A 23,795-nucleotide genomic window follows, 5' to 3' on the forward strand; every position below is an offset into this window, starting at 1 on the left:
TCTTTTCAACATTAGTTAATGCTTGGAACCATTCATACTTGATTAAAATACATAGTTGAAAACTTTCCCTGTTTTTGATGAGTTGATTTTTGTTTTAACTGATTTAAACTTTTTCAAGGTTTAGGCAATGACATCACAATTGTTGATTATTTGGTAAACTGTGACTTCTTGCAACAGATTAGTGGCCCTGGTTTATGTTCTTGACTAGTATGTTGTTATCTGGACTGGGCTGTAAAAATCTGTGAACACTGTTGCTCTGAGTTAGGAACAGAATGGCTGGGGCAGAACCATTTTTGGCAGGTGAGCTGCACTCAATATCTAAATTATTAGAAAATGCCTTCATCTGTAATCATTCGTTTATGGCTTTTCCAAAGCTGGTAGGTATTAGCTTGTTCTACCATGTGTGATCCATTTAAATCTAAGTATTGTAGGATTTTTAAAGAGTTGTCAAAAAACTGATGGCATTAGGTATTCTACCAACATTGGCTAGAAAAAAATCTTGACTGAAGAGCTTGTCATTGCAGAAGTAGGATACTGGAGAGAATGTATTTAAATGCCAACCTGTGAAATAAAGGGTCAGATGATGGTTTATGTCAATATTTAGAATGTAAGTACTAAAAGGATTGGCCATTTATTTTGATAGCTGTCTCAACTGAAGATTCTCAAAAACAGCAAGAGTCTTAATAGGCATTGGATGTTTCTTTGTCATGTTACTAAAATTCTGTGTTATGAAGTGCTAACTTTACTTCACTGTGTTTAAATCCATATATTATGTATTTTGCAATTAAGAGAAAAAGACTAGGCCATGAGTCTTGATGAAGCATATTGTGATTTAGGCAGATTATACTCCAAACTTAAATATTTTAATTTTATTCTGAAGAACAAATTCATGATACTTTAAATGAATTTTCTGATATCTTGGTTCTCTAAAAATCTATAAATGATTGGGAACTGAGCATAAAAGCTCCATGCTAAATGTTGGGAGCCCAAGAGGTCAGAGGGTTTTTGCCTTCAGGAGCCACATGGTCTGAGGAGGCAGGATAGGTGCAGCGAAATATAACTGGCAATACTATTTCTGTGGTAAGTACCACTTGTAATTAGAATCTTGGTACTTGCTGTTCCCCTGGAAGTGCTTTCACTGCAGACAGACCTTCCTCATGGTTGGTGCTCAGCTGTCACCTTCACTATAGGCTATTCCCTGAGCTTGTATTTCAAAATCCTGCACGTATCCCTCCCCTGCATCCTTGACCCTCCCTCCCTGGTTAATGTTCTCCACAACATCTGTTGACACAGAGGACTGTTCTTCAGTCTCCTCTCGCAGGACAAACCCTGAAGGCACAGTGTTTTATTTATTGCTTTATCCTTAGGTCTGGAAGGGTGCCTGGTATTCAGTATACAGTCACAAAGTAGTGTATGAATGAATGGATAGATGGGAGAGATTTCAGAAAAGAATTAAACGTAGAAAGAACCATAGTAGGGCCTAGACTCACTGGGGTTAGGGAGGAGAGAAAGGCCTAAGAGATCCCAGGCAGGGGGCAAAATCTTGAATAATTTGTATCTTAAACTTTTTTTTTTTTTTTGCTAAGACGGGTCTTGCTCTGTCGCCCAGGCTGGAGTGCAATAGCGCGATCTCATCTCACTGCAACCTCCAACTCCCGGGTTCAGATGGAGTCTTGCTCTGTCGCCCAGGCTGGAGTGCAGTGGCGCAATCTCAGTTCACTGCAACCTCCAACTCCTGGGTTCAAGCGATTCCCCTGCCTCAGCCTCCCGAGTAGCTGGGATTACAGGTGTGCACCACCATGCCCAGCTAATTTTTGTATTCTTAGTAGAGATAGGGTTTCGCCATGTTGGCCAGGCTGGTCTCGAACTCTTGACCTTATGATCCGCCCGCCTCAGCCTCCCAAAGTGCTGGGATTACAGGCATAAGCCACCAACACCCGGCTCACCTATTTTGTTTAAGCATTGCCCGTGACTGGTGTAAAACCGCTTGGATATCGTAGTACCACAGATGCTTCTTGACTCGTGGTGGGATTATGCCCTGATAAGCCCACCATAAGCTGATAACATGGTAAGCCAAAAATGCATTTACTACACCTAACCTACTGAACATCATAGCTCAGCCTAGCCTACCTTAAACTTGCTCAGAATACTTTCCATTAGCCCACAGTTGTGCAAAATCATCTGGCAATACAGCACGCTGTAGAGTTATCAATTTGCCCTCGTGATCACATGGCTGACTGGGAGCGGTGGCTCACCACTGCTGCCCAGCATCACAAGAGGATTGTACCACTTTCTACTGAATACATATGGCTTTCTCACCATCATGGAAAAATTGTTAAGTTGAACCATCATAAGTTGAGGACTGTCTGTACTGTTACTTTACAAGTCTAAGTGTCTGAAGTGCAGTTACCACTTGTGTGTATTACCTGTGATGCCCTGTATCTACATCTCCATTTTGATGTCATCAAGCCACCTCAGTTGAAAGAACTCTAACCTCTTGTAATTTTACTGTTATGTTTTCAATACTTTTATGTTACTTCTTCATGTGGGTTGACATTGGTATGCTTTATCAGTCTTGTTCCAGTTAAAGTGGCAGAGAAGGTAGAAATTCTAATGGCCTTGCATTTTAATTGTGAAACTTATAGGAGAATATTTAAAGCAAACACAGGGCCACTGTTCAAGTTAAGAAAGAAAACATAGAAGTCCCCTGTGAATCCATCCTTGATTTCATTTCACTCTTTCCCCTCAGGTAATTCTTGCATACTATCTAGCTGTCATACAAGCTGAACATCTCTAATCCAAAATCCAAAATGTTGAGTGCCATTGTGAGACAACAAATAGAAAATACCACGCATAAGTACTTAATACAAGCTTTGCTTCATGCACACAAGTATGTAAAATATTGCAAAAAGTTACTTTCAGGCTGTGTGTGTAAGGTGACATATGAAATAAAGTGTTTAGACTTGGGTCCCATCCCCATGATATCTTGTTCCAAAGTCTGAAAAAAAATCTGAAACACTTCTGGTCCCAAGCATTTTGGATAAGGGATACTCAACCTGCATTAAGTATTTCCTTCTTTTTTAAAGCCACTTGTATAGTATCCCTAAACACAACACCTTGTTTCATTTTGAACAACTGAAATAAACAAACTTCTTAGCTTTTTGAGGGCAGTGTTTGCTACCAATTAGATGAAAGCATCCTAGGGAAGATGAACTGTGAACAGTCCCTGGGTCTGACTTCCACTTCTAGAGTTTACAAGAACCCATGTTTAGATGTCAGTGAGCAAGGTGATGAGTGAGTTTTAGGGAACAAGTCACAGTTTAGGCATCCAGGATCTGCAGAAATATGCTTAGAGGATTGCATTCTTGTTTTATATTTTCTGGTTCTAAACTCACCCTGACCTCTCAAGATCAATGCAGAACCTTCCTATGGGGTGAAATGAGTGTCTCCAACTGATCAAGAGATAAGGATACGAAAGGGAGAGCAGGCACTTTATTAGAATATGGCCAAACATGACAAGTGTAGAACAAAATGGGAGCCAGACTTCCTTGAATATACTATCTTGAGATTATGAAGGCAGTGAATATCTTAGTCGTCATAGCCATCAACACGTCTGTCTCTAATCACACACCTCAAACTTCGACTGGTTGCTCTTTGGTTGTTGTGCCCAGCTATCATACTGGGAATTCCCTTTTCTCTATCCAGTGCATAATTGCCTTTTCCTATATCTCATTCACATGCTTGTGGATCACATCCTCCAGTAATTCATGAAATGGGGTACAGGAGATGTAGACTTTTTGGGAACTTGGATGTCTGGAAATATATTCTACTCTTATGTTGGATTGACAGCTTGACTGAATATAGAATTCTTGGTTGTAGATTGTTTTACCTCAGAAGTTTAAAGGGTTTCTTCCATTTGTTTCCATTTCCAATTTTGCTTTTTGGGAATCTGAAGCCATCCTGATTGCTGATCGTTTGTATCTAATTTTTTTTTGGAAGTCTGTAGAATCTGTCTTCAGTGTTCTGAAACTTCCATTTTACTGAGTCTTTTAAATCAGAAGGTGTATTAGGGTTCTCTAGAGGGACGGAACTAATAGGATAGATCTGTATATAAAGGGGAATTTATTAAGTATTAACTCACAGTCACAAGGTCCCACAATAGGCCGTCTGCAAGCTGAGGAGCAAGGACAATCAGTACAGTGCCCAAACTGAAGAACTTGGGAGTTCAATATTTGAGGGCAGGAAGCATCCAGCATGGGAGAAAGATGTAGGCTGGGAGGCTAGGCCAGTCTAGTCTTTTCACATTTTTTTTTTTCTGCCTGCTTTAGATTCGATCTGCACTGGCAGGTGACTAGATGGTGCCCACCCAGATTAAGGATGAGTCTGCCTTCCCCAGCCCACTGACTCAAATGTTAATCTCCTCTGGCAACACCCTCTCAGACACACCCAGGATCAACAACTTTGCATCCTTCAATCCAATCAGGTTCTCAGTATTAACCATCACAAATCTACCTCTTGTCAACTTCAACCCATACCCATCTCTTGAGATCATACATAATCTTCAAATAAAGACAATAATAAGGTCATAATTATGCCTAACATAATACAACTATCCTTCATACAACCAGAAATGCACCAATCCCCAACCCAAATACTATTACATAAAGTTAACAATACTTAAATGCTGACGCAAAGTCAATAAATCTTATGTCACATGATGAAGGAAAAAGTAAAAATGAAGTTATCTTCTTAGTACAAGTGTGTACATGCACAAACATGTTTTTAACGAAGGAGGAAATACTAATGACAATTACAGTCCTCATTTCTGCAGCTGGTCACATGGTCATAGCTGGTATTGATGACTACATTCTTCTGCTACCCATTCTGTATTCCCTTTTTCTTCAGCAAGCTCCTCAGCAGGTCATGGTTTTTTCCTGGTGGAGTGACCCAAACCTTCATTCCTGAAGGGTCTGGGCTATTTGTAGTCCTGCTTGGATTGGGCTGTTGTAGTTTCCCATTGACCTGAATCACAGGACATGGTAATACTAAGAGACACCCTAATAGATCTCCTGTATTCCATGCCTACTCTTCCTTACTTCTGTTTTGGAGTAGTAGAGCATACACGACCTTCCGGAGAACTTTGCCCCAGCCCTTCAAAGTATTGTCACCTAGTTGTTGTTGTAATTGTGACTTCAAAAGGCCATCCCACCGTTCTATCAATCCAACTGCTTCAGGATGATGAAGAACATGGTGAGACCAGTGAATTCCATGAGCTTGAGCCCTCTGCCACACTTCTTTATCTGCAAAGTGAGTGCCTTGGTCAGAGGCAATGCTGTTTGGAATACCATGACAGTGGATAAGGCATGCTATGCGTCCATGGATGGTAGTCTTGGCAGAAGCATTGCATGGAGGATAGGCAAACCCATATCCAGAGTGAGTGTTTATTCCAGTGAGGAGAAACCTCTGCCCTTTCCATGATGGAAGAGGTTCAACATAATCAACCTGCCAGCAGGTAGCTGGCTGATCACCCTGAGAAATGGTGACATATCAAGTTCTCAGTGTTGGTCTTTGCTGCTGGCAAATTGGGCACTCAGCAGTGGCTGTAGTCAGGTCAGCTTTGGTGAGTGGAAGTCCATGTTGCTGAGTCCATGCATAACCTGCATTCCTGCCACCATGGCCACTTTGTTCTTGGGCCCATTGAGCGATGACAGGGGTGGCTGGGGAAAGAGGCTGAGTGGTGTCCACAGAATGGGTCATCCTATCCACTTGATTATTAAAATCCTCCTCTGCTGAGGTCACCAGTTGGTGAGCATTCACATGGGATACAAATATCTTTCCAGTTTTTGACCACTCAGAGAGGTCCATCTACATACCTCTTCCCCAAATTTCTTTGTCACCAATTTTCCAATCATGCTTCTTCCAAGTCCCTGACTATCCAGCCAAACCACTGGCAACAGCCCATGAATCAGCATATAATCACACATGTGACCATTTCTCCTTTCATGCAAAGTGCACAAGCAAGTGCACTGCTCAAAGTTCTGCCCACTGGGAAAATTTTCCCTCACCGCTTTCAGGGATGTCCTAGGAAGGGGCTGTCCTTCAGGGATGTCCTAGAAAGGCAGCTGTCCACTTTTGGGTGGTGCCTCCATATTGTGCAGAACCATCTGTGAACCGGGCTCTAGTCTTCTCTTTTTCTGTCAACTGATCGTAGGGAACTCCGCATGAGGCCACTGGTGCAGGCTAGGGGAGAGAAGGCAAGGTGGCAGGAGTCTCCACTTCAGGCATTTGAGCCACTTCCTCATGTAACTTGTGCCTTTAGGACCTGCTTGAGTCCGATCACGTATATACACTTCCATTTGATGATGGATGCTGCTGTGCATGACCCACTTTATGGCTAGGTGGGTCAGAAAGCACTCAGTTCATGATAGGCAGGTCAGGTTGCATGGTGACTTGATGACCCACAGTCAAACGTTCAGTTTCCACTAAAGCCCAGTAACAGGCCAAGAGCTGTCTCTAGAAAGGAGAGTAATTATCTGCAGAAGATGGCAGAGCCTTGCTCCAAAATCCTAGAGGCCTCCACTGTGATTCACCTTTGGAGGCTTGCCAAAGGCTCCAAACAGCATCACTATCTGCCACTGACACCTCAAGTACCATTGGATTTGCTAGGTCATATGGCCCAATTGACAGAGCAGCTTGCACAGCAGCCTGGACCTGTTGTAGAGCCTTCTCCTGTTCTGGACCCCACTGAAAACTGGCAACCTTTCAGGTCACTTGATAAATGGGCCGGATTAACACACCCAAATGAGAAATGTGTTGCCTCCAAAATCCAAATAGACCCACTAGACATTGTGCCTCTTTCTTGGTGGTAGGAGGGGCCAAATGCAGCAACTTATCCTTCATCTTAGAAGGAATATCTCAACAGGACCCATACCACTGGACCCCTAGAAATTTTATTGTGGAAGAAGTTCCCTAAATTTTCATCAGATTTCCCATCCTCTGGCACGCAAATGTCTCACCAATAAGTCCAGTGTGTTTACTACTTCTTGCTCACTGGATCCAGTCAGCATAATGTCATCAATGTAGTGGACCAGTGTGATATCTTGTGGAAGCAAAAAGTGATCAAGGTCTCTCTGAATAAGATTATGACACAAAGCCAGAGAGTTAATATACCTCTGAGGTAGAACAGTAAAGGTATATTGCTGGCCTTGCCAGCTGAAGGCAAATTGCTTCTGGTGGGCCTTATGGACAGGAATGGACAAAAGGGCATTTGCCAAGTCAATGGCTGCATACCAGATACCAAGAAATTTGTTAATTTGCTCAAACAATGAAACTACATCTGGTACAGCAGCTGCAGTTGGAGTCACCACTTGGTTAAGCTTGTGATAATCCACTGTCATTCTTCCAGATCCATCTGTCTTCTGCACAGGCCAAATGGGAGAGTTGAATAGGGATGTGGTGGGAATCACCACCCTGAGTCTTTCAAGTCCTTGATGGTGGTACTAATTGCCACAGTCTCTCCAGGGATGTGATACTGTTTTTGATTTACTATTTTTCTAGGTAAAGACAGTGCTAATGGCTTCCATTTGGCCTTTCTCACCATAATAATCCTCACCCGACCAATCAGGGAGCCAATGTGGGGGTCCTGCCAGCTGCTAAGTATGTCTATGCCAATTTTGCATTCTGGCACTGGGGAAATGACCACAGGATGAGTCCAGGGATCCACTGGACCCACTGTAAGTCGGACCTGAGCTGAAACTCCATTATTACCTGACCTCCATAAGACATATATTAACTGGAGGACCATAATGATGTTTTGGGTCCCCTGGAATCAACATCAGCTCAGAGCCAGTGTCCAGTACTTTCCAAAATGTCTGATCATTTCCCTTTTCCCCAATGCATAGTTACCCTGGTACAAGGCCAGAGGTCTTCTTGGGGAAGGATGGGAGAAAGATTAACAGCATAAATTGTCAGTAGTGTAATGGAGTACTTTTTCAAGGGGACCCAGCCTCCCCTTCATTCAAGCAGCTCTGGGTTCGTAAACTGGCTCAAGTCTGGAAATTAAGGGGCCATGATTCTGTTTTTATAATTCAGATTAGTCTTTTGTCCATTCGACCTAGAAGTTTTCTGCTTATATAAATTAAGCAAAAATGCAGTAGGCTTCCTTTCAATTTCACTTCTAGAAACACTGTGATTAGTCAATGCCAGAGCTCTGTATGTGTCAGACTATTCTGATTGTTGCCACTTTGCCACTGCAGTCCATTACAGTAGCTACGTCCATCTTGCCTTTGATGGCTGAGTGCTGCCACTTGGCCCCTGCCACCTCGGGATCCAAATATTCCCACTATATTTATTTTGTATTTTTTAAATTTATGTATTAGTCTGTTTTCATGCTGCTGATAAAGACATACCTGAGACTGGGAAGAAGAAGAGGTTTAATCAGACTTACAGTTCCTCATGGCTGGGGAGGCCTCAGAATCATGGCAGAAGGCAAAAGGCACTACTTACATGGTGGCAGCAAGAGAAAATGAGGAAAAAGCAAAAGTGGAAATCCCTGATAAATCCATCAGATCTCATGAGACTCAATCACTATCATGAGAATAGCATGGGAAAGACCGGCCCCCATTTAGTTATCTTCCTCTGGGTCCCTCCCACAACACACAAGAATTCTGGGAGATAAAATTCAAGTGGAGATTTGGGTAGGGACACAACCAACCCATATCATTCTTCCCCTGGCCCCTTAAAATCTCATGTCCTCACATTTCAAAAGCAAACATGCCTCCCCAACAGTCTCCCAAAGTCTTAAGTCATTTCAGCATTAATCCAAAACTCCACAGTCCAAAGTCTCATCTGAAACAAGGCAAGTCCCTTCCACCTATGAACTGTAAAATCAAAAGCAAGCTAGTTACTTCCTAGATAAAATGAGGGTGCAGGTATTGGGTAAATACAGCCATTTCAAATGGGAGAAGCTGGCCAAAACAAAGGGTTACAGGGCCCACGCAAATGTGAAATCCAGCGGGGCAGTCAAATTTTAAAGTTCCAAAATGATCTCCTTTGACTCCATGTCTCACATCCAGGTCATGCTGATGCAAGAGGTGGGTTCCCAAGGTCTTGGCAGCTCTGCCTCTGTGGCTTTGCAGGATACAGCCTCCTTCCTGCCTGCTTTCATGGGTTGGTGTTGAGTGTCTGTGGCTTTTCGAGCCACACAGTTCAAGCTGTCAGTGGATCTACCATTCTAGGGTCTGGAGGACAGTGGCCCTCTTCTCACAGCTCCACTAGGGACTCTGTGTGGGGGCTCCAACCCCAGATTTCCCTTCCTCACTGTCCTAGCAGAGGTTCTCCCTGAGGGCCCCACCCCTGCAAACTTTTGCCTGGGAATCCAGGCGTTTCCATACATCTTCTGAAATCTAGGGGGAAGTTCCCAAACCTCAATTCTTGACTTCTGTGCACCCGCAAGCTCAACACCATATGGAAGCTGCCAAGGCTTGGGGCTTCCGGCCTCTGAAGGCATAGCCCGAGCTGTACATTGGCCCCAATCAGCCACAGCTGAAGTGGCTGGGACACAGGGCACCAAGTCCCTAGGCTGTACATGGGTACCCTGGGCCCTGCCCCACTAAACCACTTTTTCTTCCTAGACCTCCAGGCGTTCGATGGGAGGGGCTGCTGTGAAGGTCTCTGACATGGCCTGGAGACATTTTTTCCATGGTCTTGGGGATTAACATTAGACTCCTTGCTACTTATGCAAATTTCTGCAGCTGGCTTTAATTTCTTCTCAAAAAATGGGTTTTTCTTTTCTACTGCATCATCAAGTTGCAAATTTTCTGAACTTTTATCCTCTATTTCCCTTTTAAAACGGAATGCTTTTAACAGCACCCAAGTCACCTTTTGATGCTTTGCTGCTTAGAAATTTCTTCCACCAGATACCCTAAATCATGTGTCTCAAGTTCAAATTTCCACAAATCTCTAGGGCGGGGCAAAATGCCATCAGTCTCTTTGATAAAAAATAACAAGAGTCACCCTTGCTCCAGTTCCCAACAAGTTCCTCATCTCCATCTGAAACCACCTCAACCTGGACCTTATTGTTCATATCACCATCAGCATTTTTGTCAAAGCCATTCAACAAGTCTCTAGGAGCTTTCCCACATTTTCCTGTCTTCTTCTGAGCCCTCCAAACTGTTCCAACCTCTGCCTGTTACCCAGTTCCAAAGTCACTTCCACATTTTCGGGTATCTTTTCAGCAACACCCCACTCTACTGGTACCAATTTACTGTATTAGTCTGTTTTCACATTGCTGATAAAGACATACCTGAGACTGGGAAGAAAAAGAGGTATAATTGGACTTACAGTACCACATGGCTGGGGAGGACTCAGAATCATGGCAGGAGGTGAAAGGCACTTCTTACATGGTGGCAGCAAGAGAAAATGAGGAAGAAGCAAAAGTGGAAACCCCTGAAAAACCCATCAGATCTCAAGAGACTCATTCACTATCACAAGAATAGCATGGGAAAGACCAGCCCCCATGATTCAATTACCTTCCCCTGGGTCCCTCCCACAACATGTGGTAATTCTGAGAGATACAACTGAAGTTGAGAGTTTGGTGGGCACACAGCCAAATCATATCAATTTATTTATTTATTCTTTTATTTATTTTTTGTTTTTGAGATGAAGTCTCTTTCTGTTACCCAGACTGCAGTGCAGTGGGAAAATCTTGGCTCACTGCAACCACCACCTCCCAGGTTCAAAGGATTCTCCTGCCTCAGCCTCCTGGGTATGTGGGACTGCAGGTGCTCACCACCACATCCAGCTAATTTTTGTATTTTTAGTAGAGTCAGGGTTTCATTATATTGGCCAGGGTGGTCCTGAACTCCTGACCTCAAGTGATCTGCCCACATCAGCTTTCCAGAGTGCTCAGATTGCAGGCATGAGCCACCACTGCACCTGGCCTATTCCCATTGTTTTTAAATTTTGTAGTTGAGTGACTGTGTATCCCACTGTTAGATGTGACATACAGAGAAAGGCAATTACAGGGCTCTTCAGAGATGCAGGTGCTGCCCTCACAAATCTGTTTTACAAGGCATTGGTCAAGGGTATATTTTCTGGACCCTCCCAGATGGGATGAGTAGGTCTAAAGTGACTAATCCATTCCACCATCCCTATGCCTTTGGATCCCTTCTTCTACATTAAACCAAGAGAGATCAGACATTTCCATCTTGCTCACAGTTGGCCATCTTTTAATCCATATTTCAGCTAACCAAGCAAATAAACTATTAGAATTTTTTTTTTAACTCCCTGAGCTGCAACATTAAATGCAGAGTCTCTACTAGTGTCCCCAAATCTATAAATTCAGCCTGATCCAACTCTGTTTCTTCCACCATTATCCCACACCCTTAATATCCATTCCCATGCCTGTTCTCCAGATTTCTGTTTATATAAGTTAGAAAACAATTCTTTTCGAATGTATCGCACCTCCTCATGGGTCACATTCTCAACCTCACCTCTAGGGCCCCATGGGAATTTTGTCTATAGATCTAGAAGCAAACAGAGGTGTTGGGGGTGGTTTCTGAGGAGAATCAACATTATCTTTCCTGGCAACTGTCTCAGGGGAGGCCATCACTGTTGCCTCAGGCAGTGCAGGGTTTATCTTCTCAGACAAAGGTGGAAAGGCTGATGGCAGCATGGGTCGGGGAAGGGATGTTGCCACTACTGGGGATGGGGAAGCTGTTTCTTCTGGCAAAAAAGTCTCATCAGAGTTTACAAACTCAGTGTCCCCAGCTTCATCAGGGTCCTCCCATATGTCCCCATTCAAAGTTGCAGGGTCCCATTCTTTTCTAATCAATTCCCTCACTTTAACAGTAGATAGTTGGCAAGGCTGTGCATGCACCTTTCATTGCAGGTCAGCCACTTGCATGATAAGAGCTTGTATCTGTTTTCCCACAATTTCAGCTCTTTCTCTACAGGAGATAAGACTCTCACTCAGGGCAATCTTAGGAGATTTGAGGCTCAGTATCTGCTTCTGAAACTGGGAGTTAAAATCCCTGAATTCATCATTTTCTTTCATTAGTTTGTCCCCTGAACTTAGGAGCAACCAACCAGCTTCATTATGTTCCTTGGTTCTCCACATATGGTCAAAGGTATTATGTATAGAGTAACTAAACTCCTTGCCTCTCATGAGCAATGAATCAGGTGTGTCAAATGCATTTATTTTGTGTAACTCTCTAAACAGTTCATGCCGAGGTCTATCAGTGTTCTCCATACTATTAGAAGTAGAGTCCTTAGCATTTTTGGGTCTAATTATATTAAGCAGCCAACTCCAGAAACCCCAAAACCAATGAAAGAACTCCATTCTTAATATTCTGTTCTTCTAGAACTCCTGGTACAAAAATCTGTATTAGTCAGGGTTCTCTAGAGAGACAGAACTAATAGGAAATATATATAAGGGGAATATATATATAAAGGGAAATGTATTAACTCACCTGATCACAAGGTCCCACAATAGGCCATCTGCAAGCTGAGGAACAAGGAGAGCCAGTCTGAGTCCCAAAACTGAAGAACTTGGAGTCTGATGTTCAAGGGCTGGAAGCATCCAGCACGGGAGAAAGATGTAGGCTACGATGTTAGGCCAGTCTAGTTTTTTTCATATTTTTCTGCCTGCTTTATATTCTAGCCTTGCTGGCAGCTTATTAGATGGTGCCCACCGAGATTGAGGGTGGGTCTGCCTTTCCCACCCCACTGACTCAAGTGTTAATCTCCTTTGGCAACACCCTTACAGACACACCCATGATGAATACTTTGCATCCTTCAATTCAATCAAGTTGACACTCAGTATTAACCACCACAGGAGGTTTATGTCCTTCTTTTTTGGAAATAATTAAAAATTATTTTTATTCTCTTCCTTGTATTTTCTCCTTTTTCTCTCTTGAAGTATTATTTGGAGTAGACCTGTCTGGACTGGTATTCTAATTTGCTTGTTTCTTTCCCATTTCTATGCCATTTTACTTTATTTTCTGGGAGATTTTCCTAATTTTATCTTTCAACTCTCTTGAGTTTTTCTCCTAAAGACTTTTTTGATTTCTTTTTTTTTTTTTTTTTTTTTGAGACAGAGTTTTGCTCTTGTTGCCCAGCCTGGAGTGCAATGGCGCCATCTCGGCTCACCACAACCTCCACCTCCTGGGTTCAAGCTATTCTCCTGCCTCAGCCTCCTGAGTAGCTGGGATTACAGGCATGCACCACCACGCCCGGCTAATTTTTGTGTTTTTAGTAGAGACAGCATTTCTCCATGTTGGTCAGGCTGGTCTCAAACTACTGACCTCAGGTGATCCGCCCACCTCTGCCTCCCAAAGTGCCAGGATTACAGGCGTGAGCCACTGTGCCCAGCAAGACTTTTTTAATTTCTAAGAGTCATAATTTTCCTTTAATTTTTTTTTTATCTGTTTTGGACTTACCTGCTAGAGACGTTCTTCAGATCTTTGGAAATTCCTGTCTGTTTGCTCATCATTAAGATTGGAAGAGGAAAAAAATGGAAATAATGAACAAGTGAGCAGTATTTCATGACTGAGCTGTATTGTAGGGTGGTCTGAGTGAGCTGTTTGGGAATCTCCCAATATCAGTATCTTTACATATTTGCTAGTGGAATAATTTGATTCCCAGAGAAGTTACATTTTGCCCTGAGGGTAAGGGTTTGGCAAGCAGAGTCCTCTAAGCCAAGTAGAAGAAGATGGGCATGTGGATATTCTCTGCTTTCCGTATCACTATTCATGAAATTAATCAGTAGATTATATATATGTACCTGTATACGTGTATATATAGACATGCATACATATATAGCTGATTCTTGTTATTCATGGATTCCCTGTTTGCAAATTTACCAACTTGCTAAAACTTACTTGTAACCCTAACATCAGTACTTGTGGCACTTTTACAGTCATTTGCAGACATGCACATAGTGATAAAAAACTTGAGTCATCTAGCACATTTTCCCAGCTGAGGTTGAACAAGGTAATACTCTACTTTCTTATTTTAGTGCTCATAATGTACTCAAGTTCCTTCCATGGGCTATTTAGTGCCACATTTTCCACATTTTTGTGCTTTTTCTTTGGTGATTTCACTGTTTAAAATGGCCATGTTAGCCAGGTGTGGTGGTGTGGGCCTGTGCTCCCAGCTACTCAGGAGGCTGAGGTGGGAGGATTGCTTGAATCCAGGAGGCAGAGGTTGCAGTGTGCCGAGATCGCACCACTGTACTCCAGCCTGGGTGACAGAGCAAGACCTTGTCTCAAAGGCGGAAGGGGAGGGAAGGCTGCCTAGAACAGTGCTGAAGTGCTGTCTAGTGTTCCTAAGCTCAAGGCTGTGATTTGCCCTAAGGAGAAAATATGTGCATTAGGTAAACATTCAGTCATGAGTTACAGCGCTATTGGCATGAGTTCAACATTACTGAATCAACACTATAAAGAAGGTGTCTTTAAACAGAAACATGCATAAAACAAGGTTTTGTATTGATCCATTAACAAAAATGTTGTGACCAGAGACTCCTTGCTAATTCAGTGCTCACAGTGACTTTATAGAACTTAACTACCAAAAGTAACGAGAATTGACTGTATGGATGTCTGTATCTATACCTACCTATCTGTTTTTGCTGTAGCACTAATGCCTTCAGTCGTGCCTCATATTGACTAATGCACAGACTGCTTATTTTTTCCTTTCCAGAAAGTAGAATCACCTAGAGACAGGGAAGGGCATTTATCCAAGGAGCAGGAGAGTTGCGGTGTGGGGCAGGGGTTGGGGGCGGGGCGCGATCTAGGAATCTTAACTTCTTTCAAACAGCTTTCCCCTTGGTCCTCCATATTTTGACAGTCTCTTCCTCCTCATTCGCCTGCCCCAGTTGTAGAGGTACATGCTGTCCAGGAGTTCCTGTGACTTTTAAGAGTCTGTAGTGTGAATCTGGATGGTTCTCAGTTCTCCCTTACTGTTAGTTTGGGAAGTAGAGTTTGGCGTTGCTTTAAGTCCTCCAAGTCAGTTACAATGTCTATTAGCTATCCAAATTTTAGGTTTCTTGTTTTCTTTCCTCCCTGTCCTATGTTTCTATGTCCCTTTGTCCCTTTACTATAGCTTTATTGGGGTTTAGGGAGAAAGCAAAATTAGACGGGAAGCTCTAAATTAGATAGGATCTGCTATCCTGAGTCTTAATTCTTTTTCTTATCTCATGACTCATATTCCTGAGATAAATTTTATTGGTAAGTTGAGGCCATTATTCCACCCCCTTGCCATAGGGCCTAGGAAGATGTTGATATTGCTAAATATTTGCATGTTCTGGACTGCAAAGAACTTAAGAGTTCTGTGATTTGCAGGCATCTGAATGAGAAAGTGTCTTCCTTTTTTCTTCTCTACCATGCTCCTTTAAGAAAATATGGATAGCTTAGTTCTCTACAAAGCATTCTTAACTTCCAGCTCAAGAAAGAGAATATCTGGTCAAAAGTAAAGTAAAACTTTTTCAATTTTAATCTAACCCTAATTCTCTCCATCCTTCTTTGTAATGTTTGTTTGTTTGTTTGTTTTTCCTGCTCAAGTTGTCCCTGATTTTTTTTTTTTTTTTTTGAGACAGTGTCTAGCTCTGTTACCCAGCAGGCACAATCAATCATGGCTCAGCCTCCTGGACTCAAGCGATTCTTTGGCCTCAGCCTCCTGAGTAGCTGGGACCACAAGTGCATGCTACCATGCCTGGCTAATTTTTAAAATTTTTGTAGAGATGAGGGTCTCACTGTGTTTCCCAGGCTGGTATTGAACTCCTGGGCTCAAGCAATCCTCTTGCCTCAGCCTCCCAAAAATGCTGGGATTACAGTTGTGAGCCACCATTCCTGGCCTATGTTTTATTTTTGATGTGTTAAACAAAGCTTTATCACTTCCAGATTACTTTCTGTTACTCATTTTTAACATTTTCAAAGATTATAAACCAAGGTTTAAAAATAATAGCCACTATAATAGTTTACCAAGTATGATTCCAGATAGAGAGGAAAAAGAAATCGCTGAGGTGATACTCATTGTTTTAGAACATTTTCTTCCAAAGGGTTTCTTTTTATTTTTTGAAAGGCACTCATTTGTTCTGATTTTTAAAATAGTGATACATAATTTTCATTAAAAGTTTGGAAATACAGAAAACTAAAAGTAATATTCATCTTTATTCATACCCAAACTAATTACTCTGTGTGTGCCCTTCCAGTCTTTATTAGTAAATATATGAACAAAATGTTTCATTAATATTTTTCCATGTTATTCTCCCACAAATTCCTTTAAATTAATATAAAAATGGTTCAGCAATTTTTGGCAACCTATTTCTGTCAGAGGCCAAGTAGCATAATTTTTGGCTTTGCAGGTCATATGGCCTTCATCGAAAGTATTAAACTCTGCTGTTGGAGCAGGAAAGCAGCAATAAATGCTATGTATACAAATGAGTATGGCTGTGTTCCTGTAAAACTATTTACAAAAAAAAAAGCGTCAGATTTGGCCCACTGACTACAGTTTGCTGACCCCTAGATATTATTTTTAAACTTTTTATTTTGCCATAATTATAGTTTTACAAAATGTTACAAAATAGCACAGAGAGATGCTGGATGCCATTTACCCAGTTTTCCCTAAGTTACATCTTAAATAACTATAGTACAATATCAAAACCAGGAAACTAACATTAGTACAAGGTGTGTTCACAGTCTGTACCATTTGATAACACGCAAAACCACCTCACAGTGAAGATACAGAACTATTCCAACACACAGAGATCTCCCTCATTCTAACCCCATAGAATCACAACCACCTTCCACCCCACTCCCACTCATCTTTATCCTTTTACAGTCTCTAATCTGTGTCCTATCTCTCTAATTTTGTCATTTTTTAATAAATTGTGCAGGTGAAATCACACAGTATGTGACCTTTGAAGATGGGCTCGTTTCACCCAGCATTGAAATCCATCCAGATTATTGCATATATCAGTGGTGTTTTTTTCAGCTGGGCACGGTGGCTTACACCTGCAATCCCAATACTTTGGGAGGCCAAGGTGGGGAGGACTGCTTGAGCCCAAGAGTTTGAGACCAGTCTGAGCAATATAGTGAGACCCCATCTCTACAAAAAATAAAAAAGCTAGCTGAGTGTGGTGGCACATGCCTGTTGTCCTAGCTACTCAAGAAGCTGAGGTGGGAGGATTGCTTGAGTCCAGAAGGTAGAGGCTGTAATGATCCGTGATCATCCTACTGTACCCTAGCCTGGGTGAAAGACCGAGACCCTGTCTCAAAAAAAAAAAAAAAAAAAAGTGGTCTTTTTGTTGCTGAGCACTATGCCAGGCTATAGATATACCACAGTTTGTTTAACCATTCACCTACTGAAAGGCATTTTAGAAGTCCGAAAAGGTTCTTTTAATGTTCTAGCAATCACATATTCCATGTGATTCAATACACAGAAACAAACACTGCAGACCACATTGATCTCCCTGTTTGATTCAGCTGGCTAGGTAAGTGTTCCCTTCCTTCCTTATACTCAAGCTTCTGAGTTGAATGTGGTTCAGAATGCGGTGGTCCATCTGTATCCAAGTATTGAATTGAATCATATCATTTGTATCTGTCAGTATTTTAAATTCATTGACTCACTGATTTCAGCCAGAGGTCATTGATCCTCTAGGGACTTCTAGTTGCTTTGCAGGTGAGTACTAACATCTCTCTAGTTGTAGTGATGGTTGAATTAATAGTCTTAATACTTGGAAAGAGACTCAAATTCAAGTCTCAGTATTACCACTTACTACCGGCAGTCTTAGAGAAGTTACCTACTTGGGCCTCCGTTTTCTCATTTGTAAAATAAAAATAGTACTAACCCTGTCTCATAGGGTCACTGTGAGGATCACATGAGATAACATAGGAAAACACCACACAAATGTTACTGTAATATTCATAAAAATAGATTATCCTTCACTAGTGTTTTAGAAAGAGCAGCAGTAGTTTTATAATCAAGATGAGTAGTTTCAGGTTGTGGTACCCTTGCTTAAAAATATGTATACATATTTTATATATATTTATATATATATATTTAGATGAAGTTTTACAAACTGCACCAAAAGAACAGGGAGGACAAGAGGTATTTCTGTGTGCTGTGATGGATGGCCTGTGTTGAAAATAACAACACCAATTAGCAGATGTGAGCAGAAATCAGTTAAATCAACAAAGTCTGTAGCAGGCTACCCATCTGCTTCCTGTTAACTAGGCCTTCTTCCTTTTTCAAACTGTCTTCCTTCGGTTTCCATGACCCTGTTCTCTCCTGTTTCTCCTCCTGGCTTATCATCATCATTTTCTTGGCCCTAAATAGAAGTTTCCCTAAGGATCATCTCTGCACTTCTCTTTCCATGACTTCTTCCCTGGCAATATCATGCCTTTACTTCATTTCTCAAAGCCTACATCTGTGTCTCTAACCCTGACCTCCCTCATTTCCATCCTGCTGGCCGGACAACTCTATTTCAACTCAGTGTTTCCAAAGCTGAAGTCATTTTTCTTCCTACGATGGCCCTTCTTTTCAAGTTTCCTGTATCTATCCCACACTCCCAGCATCTTCTCAGTCCTTCTGCCTCTAAACGTAGAATAGTCCTCAAGCACTCTTTTCTCTTTGCCACCTCCTAACTCCCACAAATCTAATCAGGCTGTTGACTCTTTGATACAGAACCACTCATCTCCTATTTCCTTTCTATTTCAGGCCTCCACCTTCAGCTTTTTTATGTGTATGTGGGAGAGACAGGGTCTTGCTCTGTCTCCCAGGCTGGACTGCAGTGTTATGATCATGGCTCACTGCAACTTCTGCCTCCTGGGCTCAAGCGATCCTCTCACCTCAGCCTCCTGAGTAGCTGGGACCACAGGCGCAAGCCACCAAGCCCAACTAATTTTTTTATTTTGTGTAGAGACACAGTCTCCCTATGTTGCCCAAGCTGATCTCGAATCCCTAGGCTCAAGCAACCCTCCTGCTTCAGCCTCCCATAGTGTTGGGATTACAGGCGTGAGCCACCACACCTGATCCACCTGCAGCTTTTTCACTAAACTCTGCTCTTCTCCCACTATACTCGCAATCCGTTTGCCCCTTCTTGACTTTCTCACATCCATCTTCCACAGCTCTGTTTAGGTTCTTCCAATTTAATGTCCCTTGTTGCTTTCCTTGCATGTAGAGTAAAGCCCAGATGACTGGTCTAATATAAAGTCTATGCTCAGACCTCAAACTGCTTTGTTTATTAACCTAAGACATCATAACTTTGATCAAAGTGCTTTTTAAATTTTTACATATTTGACTTCTGATGAACCAGAAGGAAGTAATACAAAAAACCTTTTTTCAGAATTTCATAATATTTTACTTTTCTGATGATACTTTTCTAATGTCATTAATTTATCTGCATACTTTTTTCTGTGCTGGTCCCATGTATGATTTCTCCCAATGTTTCCACAGAATTGCATATAGCCAATATCTATTTATTGAATGAATGATTGTTTCTATGTTAGAAATTCAATGCTTGCTTGGCCCATGCATTCAACCAATACCTTGAGTACCTTACTATGGGTCAAGTACTTGCATTGGGCATAAAATAGGCACAGTCTCAGCCTTCATAGAACTTACGTTCTAGTAGGAATCCCAAAGATGTTACCACTGGATTATTTATGACTGCCCTTATACGAAGGTATTTTTTGCTTATGTCTCAAGCAAAGTTATCAGGCACTTCATGTAAGAATATATTAAATATTAAATCAAATAATTATACTCTGGTTGCCTGAAGGATATGGAATTTACTTGTTTAGTGAAGTGAGGAGTTTATATCAGGAAAGGAAAACACAGGTGAGTTTACACAGGGTCTTCCCAAAGGGAAGAAGCAGTTGGTGGGGAGGGAAAAGAGAGTGAGGATATCAAGCTATTGAGGTCACCTCCAGTCAGTCATTTCTTCTCAGCCAGGCAATTCCATGAAACTAACATAATGTGCTCTTGAATTTTACACAGATGGCAATCAGGAATTGTTTCCCTGTGAAGTCTGTGGAAGACGTTTTGCAGCAGATGTTCTGGTAAACATAAAGACATTTTGTAGATGTGTTTCATTGGACTTAAATGAACTGTCAAGTCAGTGAGGAGGCGGCAGTGCAAAGATTAAAGACAGATGTGGAGGGGAAGCAAGGGAAGAGGAGAAGTACATAACCTATGGCTGGTGGGCCCAGAGGACACTGAGGCAGATTGATGCTGCCTCATTCAAAAGCGACCCTGTTAAACATGGTCCTCCTGAAATGATGCCAGATGGAAGTCTCTTGGCATCGTCAATGATCCCTCAAGAGGTTTTGGCTCTTCCGCCTTTTCTTTAAGCATCAAAAATTCAAATTTCAAGGCCAAAGCACCAGGGAAATTAGCTAGTCAAGAGGAATGAGCATTGAATTTTAGACATCTGGAAACTTGGCTTTTAGCCGCAAATTTGTCACTAATCCTGACAAGTCCTTTAACCTTCCTGTTTTCTGCTTTGCCACGTATACAGAACCTTCAAATTTGAGGGTTTTTATACCATTTGAACAAAATGATACATGGATGTAAGTCCTGTTCCAAGATCTAATTGTTGTCCAGATTCAAGCTAACGGCATATCATGTCCCCTGATTGATGGCTATAAAGTTGAATAAAAGCTTGATTTATTTCAAAATTAGGGAATCAAATAGATGGTATGCCCCAATATTATAAAGGGGTTTCCAAGAAAGATGATTTTTTTCAAAAAGAAAATCTAAGATGATAATACAGCTGTCAGTTGGGACATTTTAGATAAAGGAGACTTATCTGGAACTTAAAGGATGTGGACTGTAAGCCTGACTACATTTGGGACAAAAGACTATAAAATGAGGTTGTAGGTTTTATTTTTCTGGAGAATTTAAAAAATGAAATAGCTGTCTTTTAGTTAATTGTGGTTAGAGCTTCCTGAAACTAGAGGGAGAGCTTGCGGGGCTGGTTGTGGCCCTGTAGCCCACCAGTGTGTGTCACTGCCTTTGCCAGCCTGGAGCCACACCCCCTGAGAATTAGTCTGAGACCTGGGAGGTTCCATTTGCAGAGGGATCTCTAAATTTCAGGTACATCTTGGATACTTTTGAGTTTCATTTCCTAAGCCTATTTCTAGGCTATGGAGGGCATTGATCAAATGATTTGATCTTTATTTCTCCTTTAGCTTAAAATGGATGGCTTGTTCTTAGCCAGTGCGGTGATTTTTATAGAGCTTGTATTTTGTGGGGTCTGACAAAGCTACTATGTCAATGACGGTTATTATGTGTCACACATCCACGAAGGGAGAGGGCAAAGGCCCCATAGTGGCACAGTAGCACATTTTATACAGGCAGTACACAAGCAAAGCTCTGCGTGTTAGCTCCTCAGTTTTTGTATCAGAAATGTTGAATACTTGAAGGACTACTGATTGGAGTAAAGAGCATACTGCGCACATTTGAGTTAAATATATAAACCAAATTTGAATTAAGTCTTTTAGCTATAAAGGTATTTTATTGTCTTTGCTCAAGCACAATATCTAGTTATATGTAACATGGATGAGAAGAGCCAGGTGGATTTGCTCTGCTGTGACCTGTTAGAGAATGAACTAGGCTCTGAGGAGCAAACATAGTCCCTGGAGTGGGGGCTGTCTAGGTACGCCTAGGCATTAAAAACTGATTGTGCACTTTAGAAATTCCAATCCCTACTCTTCGTTTTCTAGGAAAGGCACGGACCAATATGTAAGAAACTCTTCAACAGAAAGCGTAAACCTTTCAATTCTTTGAAGCAAAGATTACAGGGCACTGACATTCCTACTGTGAAGAAGACTCCGCAATCCAAGGTACTCCTGATATCTTCTTTAGTGTTTGTTATTACATTCTGTGGTACTGTAAGGCCTATTTCTGGGATTTCTGGTTTCATTTTTGCTTGATAATGCAGTAATGTAATGTAACTGTAATCTACCTTTACTGTTTGCTTTATAATCTTGCTCACTTAGATTTCCAAATATACTTCAGATATTTTCCAGATGTAGCAAAAAATAATCTTGTTTATGTTTTCATTAGAGTGGCTTTAAATTTAGCAATTAACCTGAGAACAAAGTCACTTTTAATCTTATATTTGCTTTTCTTTAAAGTTTTATAGTTTCTTTATTTTTCTGATTTTTCTTTTGTGTTTTCCCTCACCATTGTGGCTTGCAAATTATATTACTGTATTTTCCAAACCTCTTTAAGGAGTACTTTTGAAAAACAAACTCTCCTTTTCCCCAATTTTCACAGTTCTGTTTCCTGTGAATTCAAATTCCAGCTTTAAACAAAATTGTAATGGAAAGATATATAATCTAGGGTATTATTTGTTGGTTTTATTTTTTACAGTCTCCACCTGTGAGGAAGTCTAACTGGAGACAACAACATGAAGACTTTATTAACGCAATCCGATCAGCAAAGCAGTGTACTCTAGCCATTAAAGAAGGCCGACCCCTCCCACCTCCACCCCCTCCATCCTTGAACCCAGGTGTGTGGACATTTTGGGTTGCTTTTGAGGCTATGCTTGACTTTTGACCAAATCATCATGCCCTCTATGCACTCTGAAATTGACAATAACAATTACATAGAAGTAATTTTATTAATTATATAAAAGTAAACTTATCCTATTTTTTTCAATTCTGCATAAAGATTCTGTGTTTCCTCCTAACTCTGTCTCAACTTGGGAACACCACTGTAGCTGTGCTGTAGTATTACATAACTCCAAGAAACACCAGACACCTCTTAGCTGATAGGTATGGAGCTATGCAGAGCAAGCTAACCAACTCTGCAACAGCCCCATCGCGTCAGATACCCACAGCTCTTTTTTTTTTTTTTCCGGGTAAAATTCCCAAAACATGAAATTTAGCATTTTAACCATTTGAAGCTGTACAATTTAGTGGCCCACAGCTTTTTTTACTGGAAACATTTTATTTGAAAATTTAAAAATCTACAGAAAAGAGGAAGGAATAGTACACATGCCCTCCACTGAAATTTGGCAATTATTGACGCTGTTGCCATAATTTCTTCTTTCTCTTTTTTTTCTTCGACAGAACCATTTAAAAGTAAGTTCCAGGCATCATTAATACTTTATCTTTGGCTATTTTAGTGTGCATCTCTTAAGTATGAGTTCATTTTCCTGCATAATCACAATACTATTATCACACTTGATATATATTAATGTGTTTTCCCAATTACCTTAAGGATGTTTTTTAAAGCTCTCTTTTCACCCATATTGAGCCACAACTCAGGATCCAATCACAGTTTACTTATTACCTTTTGTTATCTCTTCGATCTTTATTAAATTTTGAACAATATCCTTACCAGGCTATTTATCCTTTAGAATGTCTCATGTTCTGTATTTCTCCACTTATTTAGTCATATTGTTAAACTTTTTCCTCTATCTCATCTTTCTGTAAACTGAAAGTTAGGGCTAGAATCTCAATGAGATTAACAAATATTAATATAAGATTATTAATATATCAATATTAATCTTATCAGATACATGATGTGCAAATATTGTCTCCAATTCTGTGGACTATCTTTTTCTCTCTCTCTTGATAATGGCCTTTAATACACAAAAGTTTTTCATTTTGATGATGTCCAGTGTATCTGTTTTTTCTTTTGTTGCCTGTGCTTTTGATGTCATATCCAGAAATTAATCACCAAATCTATGTCATGAAGCTTGCCCATGCTTTCTTCTTTTAGTTTTAGCTCTTATGTTTAGATTTTTTAAAATCTATTTTAAGTCAATTTTTATGTGTAATATAAGT

General features: G+C 41.1%; 1 protein-coding gene across 1 annotated transcript in view; it reads left to right on the forward strand.

The window, feature by feature from the left end:
* Window positions 1-152: 152 nt before the first annotated feature.
* The window catches only part of ZC2HC1B (zinc finger C2HC-type containing 1B), a 73,777-nt gene continuing 50,134 nt past the window's right edge, over window positions 153-23,795 (forward strand). The window contains exons 1-4 of the mRNA XM_054491533.2: window positions 153-300; window positions 19,996-20,057; window positions 21,723-21,842; window positions 22,375-22,513. Of these exons, the coding sequence (XP_054347508.2) occupies window positions 273-300; window positions 19,996-20,057; window positions 21,723-21,842; window positions 22,375-22,513 (349 nt within the window). The 5' untranslated portion in view covers window positions 153-272. The remainder of the gene's footprint in view (window positions 301-19,995; window positions 20,058-21,722; window positions 21,843-22,374; window positions 22,514-23,795) is intronic.

This window comes from Pongo pygmaeus, chromosome 5 (genome assembly GCF_028885625.2).
Source record: "Pongo pygmaeus isolate AG05252 chromosome 5, NHGRI_mPonPyg2-v2.0_pri, whole genome shotgun sequence".
NCBI classification, from domain to species: domain Eukaryota; kingdom Metazoa; phylum Chordata; class Mammalia; order Primates; family Hominidae; genus Pongo; species Pongo pygmaeus.